Source organism: Aethalodelphis obliquidens, unplaced genomic scaffold (assembly GCF_003676395.1).
Source record: "Aethalodelphis obliquidens isolate GAN/ISIS:26980383/991018 unplaced genomic scaffold, ASM367639v1 scaffold42, whole genome shotgun sequence".
Classification (NCBI taxonomy): domain Eukaryota; kingdom Metazoa; phylum Chordata; class Mammalia; order Artiodactyla; family Delphinidae; genus Aethalodelphis; species Aethalodelphis obliquidens.
The window spans coordinates 1,511,260-1,521,556 of record NW_020837986.1 but is presented as its reverse complement, the minus strand read 5'-3'; the positions used below and the strand labels follow the sequence as shown (position 1 = coordinate 1,521,556).

The window sequence follows — 10,297 nt, the reverse complement described above, 5'->3', positions numbered from 1 at the left end:
GCAGGGTCTGAAGGTGCTCCGTGGGGCTTTCACCAGCTTAGCCATCTCTCCCAGTATCGGGCCTTTGCCCCGAGGGTCTGCCCTAGTGGGCCACTGTACTTACAGAGGCAGGCCAAGATGATGCACTGCGGGGCTGGGCAGCTTCCACCTCGTTGCCACCCCTGCGGGCTGTGGTGGGCTCCTCCTCCTTCCTAAATCCTTGCCTCGTTCTGGCTGTAGCAGCACATGGACAAAGTGAGCTGGCCAAGGCTGGACTCTGGTCCCTTTATTGAGACTGAGGGGCCAGTGGGTCCATCCAAACAAAAATAAATCTCTCTCCCAAAGCCTGCCTGCAGGCTGGGGCCCGCAGCATGTCCTGGCTGGGGCCCACGGCTGTCCCCTAACCCCAGCAGCACAGGTCTGGCTCCCCAGGACTGATAGGATGCTGGCTGCTCAGTATCTGGAGATCCTAGGTGGAGCAGCGAGGGAGTCCCAGTGGGCCCCCCACCCCGAGCAGGGCTGGCCCCAATATCCATGGTCTTTGTTGGGCCCCTGGGGCTCAGTCATCGGTCAGGGTGATGACGTCGTACTCGATGCCCTGATGTTGCAGCTGTTGGATGTGTTCAGGCACTGCCTCCTCCGTGCCGAATAGGCCTTGGGCTTGGGCCATGGCAGCATCGGCCACCGCTGCCAGGGGAGGGGAAAGGATGGTGAGCCTGAGGCCCAGGAACTAGGCCTGGGCCCCAGGCCCCCAAGACCCTCAGGGTCCAGCCCCATACCTGTGACAGCTGAGTGTGCTGCAGCCTCAAGCTGGGCCTGTGTGACGAGCTGCTGGCCTGGGGACACCGGCACGTACTGGATCTGGAGGAGAGAGGCGATGAGATGCAGCCTTCCCAGGACCCCTGCCCGTGGCCCTGGCTCCACCTGGTCCCCAAGGGCCCTACCTGGGACTCCTGAAGGAACGGCGCCCCTTGTTCATACTGGATGTGTGTGATCTGGCCCTCCTGTACCTGGAGAGAGACAGCCAATCCAGTTACTCTCCAAGGAGGATGTACACCCCTCTTCTCACTCCTCACCTGCGTCCCAGGCCTGGCCTACCTGGATGTGATGGCCCTCCGGGACCACGACATATTCCTGCGGGAGCAGGTGCTGGACTCCGTCCTGGGAGATGATGTACTGTACCTGAGGAAGAGGGGAGAAGAGGCAGGTGCTGGGGCCCCGCTCCTCGGGAGCTCAGCGAGGAAGGCAGAGCAGGGGGATCAGGGACACCCTGTCAGCAATGGCAGCTGGAGGAGGAGTTTGGAAAGTACTGTTCCCCCAACCCCTTCCTGGGAATGGGGCCTGGAGGTTGGGGGGAGGAGGGCGGGCACTCAGGGCTGAGGTGGCGGCAGCAGCTCACCTGGTTATCAGATGTCACCAGGTGCTGGACCATCTGGCCATCTGCTGTAGTGATTTCTTGGATGTAGGTGGCTTCCTCCTGTCAGGGCCAGGTCAGCTCTAGCTTCAGATTTCTGTGTGCCCTCACCCTTGCCCATGACCTGCCAGCAGGGCCCCCAGCCCAGGCTCTCACCTGATCGGTCACTGTCTGTTCCTGGGCCACAATGATGTGTTCCTGGCCCAGTGCCTGCTGTAGCCGCTCTGGGCCCAGGACCCCGTGACTGGACTGGAGTGCAGCTGGGCAGAGAGGGGTGGACACTCGTTCAGGGGCTCCAGGGGAACCTGAGACGCCCTGGCCCTGCCCTGGTCCAAGGGTGCCTTCTGGAGCAGTGGCTCAAGTCCTTTGTCCACCCCGGGGCCCCAGGCGCCACTCACTGTGCAGCGTGGCCAGCGTCTCGTCGTCACTGTTCAGGATGATGGTCTGGGTGGGGGTCTTGGGGGTCTGGGCCGGGGCCCGCGTGGTCGGGGTTGCCGCCTTCCTCCCATCGGGACTGTGCAGCCGCTGGATGTGGAACTTGAGGTGCCCGTTCCGGTTGAAGCTGAGGGCGAAGGAAGGCGGCTCAGGGGCGGCCCCACCACGCGTGCCCGGCAGCCCCTGCCCGCCTGCGCCCGGCCTCACCGCTGCCCGCAGAGGTGGCACTCGAAGGGCTTCTCGTTGGTGTGGGTCAGCATGTGGCGCCGCAGATCCTTCTTGTTCTTGGAAGCGAAGCTGCACTGGTTGCACTGGTGGGGCCGCAGGCTTGAGTGCTGCGCCATGTGGGCCTGCAGGTGGGGCGGAGTCGGGGCACCGGCTGGGTGAGGACAGATGGCTCCGCACGGACAGGGGAGCCAGGGACCCTGACCTCAGGCGCGGTAGATGTGGGAGGAGCTGGGTGAGAAGTACAAGCCAGGCCAAGGTCTGGCACTGCTGGGTGTTCCGAGAGCCATGAGCTCCGTCGGGAGGCCGCTCGGAAAGCCCTGTGTCTGCTGACACTCAGTTCACCCCTATGAGACGTACAGGCTCAAAGAGGGGCCTCTGAAGTTCGCCCCCAGCTCTGACACTCTGGGTTCTGGGCCCCGCTCCCCTCACTGAGCCACTGTGAGGATTCAGCACGCGCTCGGATCTGAGAACCGATGATTTTCGGGTGAACAGACGGAGTCCCCGGAACCTGGCCTGCTCCACACCGACCCCCGCACCTCCCTGGGACACTGTGCCCTCAGTGTTCTGGACGACTCGACTCTCCCCAGCTGCCTCACGCCACCGCTCCTCTGCTCCTGCAGGCCCAGCTCGGCCATCACCTCTGGGACATCCCCCCAGCACCCCAAGTCCACGTGACTCGTTCCCCATCTGTGCTCCGCTGTGCGCACTCAGTTCACACCGGGGACACTGTCGGGTGTTAGTCACCACCTGGTGTGCCTCCCCGCCAGACTGAGCCCCCTGAGAGCTGGGGCCTTGCTGAGTCATCTCTGACCCCAGCAGGGAGCGGAGGACCTGGCCTGGGGGGGTACTCAGTCCAGGCTTGTTACACAGACGGGTGCCAGCAGAGGGACGGGGGCACCTACCCGGACCTCGGGCCACTGGCGAGCGCTGAAGGGGCAGTCGGGGCACTTGAAGGCACTAGGCCCAGCGTGGGCCCGTTTGTGACTTTCCATCTCAGCTCGGCCGGGGAAGGCCTCAGCGCAGATCTTGCAGGAAAACTTCTTTGACGACGCAGTGGCTGCAGATGGTGGCGAGGGGGGCACTACCAGGCCCAGGGCTTTGCTGGCAGCAGGAGGTGGGGAGGCAGAGCCCTGGGGGTCCCCCACTCGGCGGGTCCTGGCTGGAGACGGGGGCTCAGGGCCGTCTCTGGGCAGCCCCCCACACTGCAGCAAGGGCCACTTGGCTCCAGAGGCCAGGGCGTCTGGACTTGGGAAGGAGATGGGGCCATGTGCAGTCAGCTGTGGACAGGCAGGGGAGCGTGAGGCTCGGAGGGACGGAGGGAGGCAGGAAGAAATGGGAAGAGTAGAGGTGGCTACCCCCAGCCTCACCTCGATGTGGTGCAGCTGGGTCCCGTCGGCGGCCATGATGAAGTGGGTACCAGCTTCTTTCAAGGTGTCACTCACAACCGCGGCCTGGGCTGCCTCCCCAGGGGGCTCCTCGCTGTGGGCAGAGGAGGGGGGGTAAGGCAGCGTTCCAGGAGAGGATGGAGGGCCACAGGAGTCCCCTTCCCCAAGAAAGGCATCAACTGAGGAGTGACTGCCACCGCAGGTTGACCCCTGGCTCCTCTCTTTACCAGCCGAACCTCCGCTGCCTCTGCGTAAATGGCGACCAAGTGTCCAGAGATCGTCCTTCTCAGAAGCAGTCATCCTTGCCCCCTCGATGGGCATGCTGGGGGGTGGCGAGGTGAAGGGCTCCAGGGGTCAAGCCCAAGTCTGACCAGGTGGGGCAGGAGGAGAGGGCGAGTGGGGAGGCAGGGCTGCAAGGACCCACGGGCCAAGGGTAAAGGGCAGATGCTGAGAGACTGGGCTGCCCAGGTGCCGGCCCAGGGATTCTGACTCCCATCCCAGCTGAACAATCTGGTACTTGAATTCAGGGCTTCCTCAGACTGCCCAAGGGTTCAGCGAACATGCGAAACAAACGTTTCTGCCCCAAACGTGCTCAGTGTAGAGAAAGCCAAGTGCAGCTGCAGGGCCTCCAATGTCGCTAAGGAGCCTGAGCTCGTTCCTAAAACGACCTCAGGGACCGTCCCGTACAAGGACGACGTGGGCTTTGGAACCACAGAGACCAGGGTCAGATCTACAGCCTGTCTGCCCTTAGGTGAGTTACTTCGCCTCCCTCCTCATTTGTAAAGAGACGGAAACATGCATCTTGTGGGAATGGTTTAGGGAGTTCACGAATGTCACGTGCCCGGCACATCTTCAGCGGCTCTTGACCTCCTGAAGGGACACGACACCCCTACAGCCCAATTGTTTTACGTGTATTAGGAGTTTTACCTCCTGCCAACTAGGCTTGGGTGGGCAGGGTCCTCATCTGACTCCCCCCAGCACACCTATAAACGGCTGGAGGGGGGGGTCTCGCAGGCAGCAGATCTCACCTGTAAGGTGTGCCAGGAGCCGATGTGCCCTCCTCCATGGTGGGTGCCGTGATGACGCTGTAGCCAGCCCCGCCAAATGGCCCAGGCGCCAGGGTGATCTGCTGTAGGTCCGGGGTGCCTAGCTGGCTCTCGGCGGCCACGCTGCCCCCTGGCTCTGCCATGTGGAGGGCTACCACTTGGGGAGTGGCACCTGCTGGGGAGGGCTGCCCACCAGAGGATGCGAACCCTGCTTCCACGTCCTCTGACTTCACCACGGCCACCTGCAACGGCACAAGTAGCAAAGGAGCTGGCATTCAAGGCCCTTTTCTATCTCAGGGCCTCAAAGCTCACCCACGGTCTGGCGGGACCCAGTGCCACCACCATGTATTCACACGAGCCCAACTGTGTGTTCCTGGCAACTGGAAAGAGACTTAACGAGAACAGGCTAGAGCGTTACCACCCCCCAAGGGCACTGGGCAACGTCTGGAGACATTTTTGGTTGCCACAATTGGTTGGCACCTAGGGGGCAGAAGCCAGAGATGCTGCCAAACATCCCAGATGAGCAGGACAGCCCCCTCAGCAAGGAGTTATCTGGCCCAAAGCGCCAAGGATAAGAAATCCTGAAGTAGAGGAACAAGTGGCAGACCATTTAAGAAAAAAATGCAATAGTCAGTCTACCTCACATCCTACTCCAAAGCCTGCTTCAAATATTTTCAAGATTGAAATGTAACAAATAAAACTTGAGACATATTAAAAGAAAATATGGATATTCCTATAATCCTTGGGGTGGGAAGTTTCCTAATCATGACAGAATATGTTAAAACCTACAGAAAAACAAACCATAAAATGAGATCAGAAAACAAAGAAGCTGGGGGCGTGGGGGGAGATGGTATTTAATAATTCACGTAAGAGATAAAAAGTGGAGTTCCCACACATACAAACAGCCCTGGCAAAGTTATACAAAAGAGACTAATAATTTAATGGAAAAATAGATACAGGGCACAAACATACATCAGAAAAGAAATAAAATGGTCTATGAACATAAAGAAAGAAACTCGATCCCTTTTGTGATTACAAAATTATAAACTAAGACCCTGACATATACTTCCATCACATGGAAGAGATTTATAAAAACTGATGCCCAGCGCTGGCGAGGCTGTGAGGAAGCACACGCTAGTGGTGGTCATGTAACTGACATAGCTTTTATGAGGCGTCACGCCTTGGGACCCACTGATTCTATTTACTTCTAGGAGGCTTTTTTTTCCCCCAACTAAAAAACATGTTTATGAGCACCCGAAAATGTATGTGCACTGAAGCACTGCCTTGAGTTAATGACAAGTAAGCCACCCATGCATAAAGGACTGACGAAATAAGCTTCAGAACATCCCTAGGACGGAATGACGTGGAGACGTCAGGAAGGAGTGGACGCGTGTGTGTGGCCAGGCTGTGCCTCACACACTGCAGAGGGAAGAAAAGCTAGGCTGCCTGTGAGCGCGGATGGCGTGATCTCATTTTTTAAGGATCAGGAGGTCTCTGTGTTAGTGAGCACGTGGACAAAACTGCAGAAACGCTTATTAACCTGTTAACAGTGGAATCGGAGGGGAGGGGAGGAAACTTAAGGACTTTCACCTTCTGAAGAGAACAATTCTTAACGCTCATTTTGGGTTTCACAAGCGTATGTTTTTGTAATCAGAAAAACAAACCAACCAAAATGGATGATACTGGCATGAGAACGGCAAACAGAGCAACAGAACAGAACTTGTCTAGAAACAGACTCCTGTACCTGGGGGAATGCAGTGCACGATAAAGGGGATGCTTTGAACCACTGGGGAAAATGAGAGGATTCGATTTATTGCACTGGACAACTTCTGGGAAAAAAATAAACTTAGTCCCCTACCTTTCTGCACACACCAAAAGTGAATTCCAGGTGAGGTAAAAATTTAAGTGTAAAAAATGAAACCCTAAGAAGAAAATACAAACGAATGTTTATATAATCTTGAGGTGAAGAGGACTAAGGATGATACCACAGGCATAAGAGCCTGATACGTTGAACTATCTAAAAATGTAAAACTTCTACACACCCCCAGATGCCACAAACTAAACCCTCTGAAGATTCCAGGTCCAACAGCAGGCTCCCCTCCACAGAGCTCTGTCCCCCAGCAGCATGTCACTGTTCCAAGCTGCTGGAATTCATCATCTCAAACACACAGTCTCCATCTTTTCAAGAGGCTGGGAGATGGGAGGTGCTAACAAACCTCTCTCCGCCTTAGAGAATCCTGGAGAGGCACGGGGGGAGGGGAGGGAGAAGCAAAGATGATGAACCTGGGCGAAGATGTGCTAGGCTTAAGGTGCATGGAGCATGTGAGAGGTCGGAGCTCAGGAAAGCCTTGGGAGCCTCTGGGCTGTGGGAGGTGGCATGGAACGAGGGTGCTAGGCTAGATGAGAAGCTAGTTCAGCCTCATGGGCACGGGCGGTGCTTACTGCTCAGCATGGCGGAGACCGCTGGTGACTCCGGACAGCGGAGTGGGAGAGCCTCTGCCCTCCCGGGGCCTCCCTGGCACAGCGGTCCCCCTCCTCTGTGTCTGCCCACTGGGTTTCAGTGGATCTGTCTCCCACTGACTGGGAGCTCCCTGAGGGCAGGGCACGTCTGCTCCATCACTAGCCTCCACTCCCAGCGTCCAGCGCAGACCTGGCACCACGGGTAAAGTCGGGCCGGGGAGGAGCTCACCTGCAGGGCCGCGCTGCCCAGCTCCCGCCGAGCGCTCATGTTCAGCAACAGGTCCAAGGCTGTCTGTGTGGCCATGGCCGTCGACTCCTCAGCTCCTGGGTGGGTGGGACCTGAGCCTTAGAAATGGCTGGAAAACTGGCACCCAACGCCCTCTTCCCCAGCTTCCGGCCCCCACCGGCACAAGCCCTGCCCCTGCTCCCACCATCCCTCAGAACTCACCTTGCTGGTAGATGATGGTAGCACCACCCAGGGTGTCAGAACACAGCAGCGGGGGTGTCTCGGGTGACTGGAGAGGTGCTGCCTCTGGGGGGATCTGCGGGGTGGGAATATGGCCAAGTGTGACAGGGGGCAGGCTCAGATTCAAGTGCATTCACCAAGCACCTCCTATGTGCCAGACACTTTACAGCTATTGGCTTGTTTCATCTTCACCCTCTTCAAGATATTTTCAAGATATTTACCAGCTCCACGCAACAGATGAACTGACTAAGGTTAAGGATCCCACAGCCAGTAAGTAGCAGAACTGGGACTTGAACACAAGACTATCTGACTCCAGAGCCTCTGTGTTCTACCAGCACATCGTGGTGGTCCATCTTTTGGGGAGGGGAGGGGAGGGGGCAGGCAACATACTCAGCTACAAGACTATATTTCTCAGCCTCCCTTGCGGCTGGGTGAAGTGTGGCCCTGTAGTTAAGCAGGAGCTTCTGGTAAAAGTTCACGAGGAAGGTAAGACGGATAGATGGCAGGCATCATTTTTGCTCTTCCCCATCCCTTCCTCCTGATTCTTGCCTGGGATGTGGCTAGGAAGGCTGGAGCTCCTGCAGCTATATGGGACCATAAGTCAATCACAAAAACGGGAGTCACATGCCTAGGACGGCTGGGAAAAAGTATCGAGAAAGCTTGGTTCCTGAGGACTGATCAAGGAGCTGCCACAGCAGCCCTGGGTTGCTGACCTTTGGACTTCTTTTACATGAAGACAATAATAAACTATCACCATAGTCAAGATACTGATATTTCCACGCTCTATTACTAGCACTGGAAAGCCACCCCTACTCTGAGATTAGGGTGACATATCTGTGACCTCAGCTGCTCTTCACCACAATCCAGAGAGGCAGGGGTCATTTCGCTGTACTCAGTGTGCCAGTGAGGATGCTAGGGCTGGGAGAGGCAGCATCACACCGGCATTGCAGCCAACGCTCCTAACCCCCTTGTCTGCTGCTTGAGCTCATTACCTCAGGAGGTCCTGGGGAGCTGGGCGGAGGTCCAGGGGCTGCGCTATGCTGCTGCTTCAGCTCCTCAATCTGTTGCAGAGAGAAGAAGGGGCGACGGCGGGAAGGGGGCTCCTCGGGGTGGCGCCGCCCCCACTCCTCAAAGCTGCTTGCATGTCGGCACCGTACGTGCAAGCGGAGGTTCTTCTTGTGTCGCGTGCTGAAGTGGCAGTACTCACAGGCAAAGGGCTTGGCCCCTGCAGGCACATGTGTAGGGATGCTTGGGCTTGCCCACCCCCTCTAGGAAGCCTTCTGTGACCCCAAGAACGTCTCCAACTGATTCACTCCCTGCGATGTGTTCCCAAGCTCAGGGAAACCCATGCTCTGTGCAATTTGGTGTGCCAGGATAGAAACGAGCCAGGTCTCCCTCTGCGCTCACAGCCTTCCTCCGAGTGCCTAGTTTCAAGGTCAGGTGACCACATACTTCTCTTATGACTCATCTCCCGAAGTGTCCCCCCAGCTCTCTTTCTCTCTTCTTCCCTAGTGTGTCTGTCAGAGGGCTAGGCACCGAGGAGGAGAAAGAACCAACTTTTGCTGGCCATCTTCTGTGGGCCAAGATGTGATGCTGCTTTAGTGGTTTCCTCTGTCGAGGGCAGGGCCTATGTAAGACCTCTCTCAAGCCCCAGTGCCCAGAACAGACAGGGCTCAGGGAACAAATGGAACTCACGTTTATAACAACCCCATGGTTGGTACTTCTGATTCTCTCCTTTCACAACTAAGAAAGGTTCAGAGAGCGCCAGCAACTGGCCCTGGGCCACACAGAGAAGAGCTGGCTGCGTTGGAAACTCAGCTGAGGTTAGAGTGACAGTCCCAGGGGGGATTCCCTGCAGTAGAAGGGCTGGGGCTGCCGAGCGGGATGAAGAGGACAGAGCTGAACCTCCGACAGGGGGCTACGGTGTTTTGGGGGGTGGCCGGCCTGACCTGTGTGCTTGACGGCCACGTGGGACAGCAGGAAGTCCTCTCGGAAGGTGCGGTAGGGGCAAAAGCTGCACTTGAAGGGCTTGTCGCTGACATGGGAAAGCTGGTGGTTCAGCAGCGCCTTCTTGTCCTCACAAACGAACTCGCAGAACTCGCACTTGAACCTGGAGGTGGTCGGAGAGGGGAGAGCTCAGCGACGGGGCGCGGTGGGGAACCGCAGCCCCAGGGGCCTCCTCGGGGATGTACCTGCGGTTGGCGACGGCCTGGATATGCGTGAGCAGGTGCATCTTGAAGGTGTAGCGCTTCTTAAAGGACTTTCCACACTGTGGGGGGTGGCGAGGCGGGTCAGACCAGGGAGCCCCCAGGCGGGCCCCCTGCCCCCAGCCCCACCCACCTTGTCACACATGTGGGGCTTCTCGGTGCTGTGAGTCTTCATGTGCTGCGTGAGTCTCTTCTGCATGGGGTAGACACGGCCACACACAGGGCAGGGGAAGGAGCTCAGCTTCGGGGTCTGGGAAGGGACAGAAGGGGCCGGGTGGAGACAAAAGGGGAGGAGAGAGGGTGAGACCATGCCTCCTCCCCCACCAACCCCCCAGCCGCCCTCAAGCAGGCTCCCTTCCCGGCCTGGGGCCCCAGACTCACCGGGTCTGGCCTCTTCTTCCTGGGGGAGAAAGGCACAGGAGTCAGACCATCTTGTCCCCAAGCCCACCCCAGACCCTCCCCCGCTGGCCAGACCCATCCTCGGCCCTGTCCTCAGCCCCAACCCAAGCCCCTTTCTCTTAGAACAGTGTTCCCCCAGTGGGAGTTCGCTGGGCAAAATGCCAAGAGCTGTGCTGTCAATAAAGCCTTGCAGTCAGCTAACTTTAGGCACAGTGCATTCCCTCTCCCTCCCTCTCTCTCTCTCTCTCTCTCTCTCTCTCTCTCTCTCTCTCTCTCTC

The 10,297-nt window shown here is 57.9% G+C and overlaps 1 protein-coding gene across 4 annotated transcripts in view; it reads right to left on the bottom strand.

The window, feature by feature from the left end:
- Window positions 1-224: 224 nt before the first annotated feature.
- The window catches only part of ZNF335 (zinc finger protein 335), a 19,000-nt gene continuing 8,927 nt past the window's right edge, over window positions 225-10,297 (bottom strand). For 3 of the 4 annotated variants that reach the window (XM_027078175.1, XM_027078177.1, XM_027078176.1), the window contains 17 exons: window positions 10,002-10,020; window positions 9,754-9,870; window positions 9,606-9,682; window positions 9,363-9,523; window positions 8,406-8,638; window positions 7,396-7,489; window positions 7,177-7,271; window positions 4,470-4,729; window positions 2,959-3,535; window positions 2,036-2,178; window positions 1,792-1,955; window positions 1,550-1,653; window positions 1,379-1,456; window positions 1,078-1,161; window positions 924-989; window positions 759-840; window positions 225-666 (listed from right to left, as the gene is read on the bottom strand). In XM_027078175.1, coding sequence (XP_026933976.1) covers window positions 539-666; window positions 759-840; window positions 924-989; window positions 1,078-1,161; window positions 1,379-1,456; window positions 1,550-1,653; window positions 1,792-1,955; window positions 2,036-2,178; window positions 2,959-3,535; window positions 4,470-4,729; window positions 7,177-7,271; window positions 7,396-7,489; window positions 8,406-8,638; window positions 9,363-9,523; window positions 9,606-9,682; window positions 9,754-9,870; window positions 10,002-10,020 — 2,482 coding nt within the window. In that variant the 3' untranslated portion in view covers window positions 225-538. The remainder of the gene's footprint in view (window positions 667-758; window positions 841-923; window positions 990-1,077; window positions 1,162-1,378; window positions 1,457-1,549; window positions 1,654-1,791; window positions 1,956-2,035; window positions 2,179-2,958; window positions 3,536-4,469; window positions 4,730-7,176; window positions 7,272-7,395; window positions 7,490-8,405; window positions 8,639-9,362; window positions 9,524-9,605; window positions 9,683-9,753; window positions 9,871-10,001; window positions 10,021-10,297) is intronic. The other variant, XM_027078178.1, reaches the window with a different exon arrangement.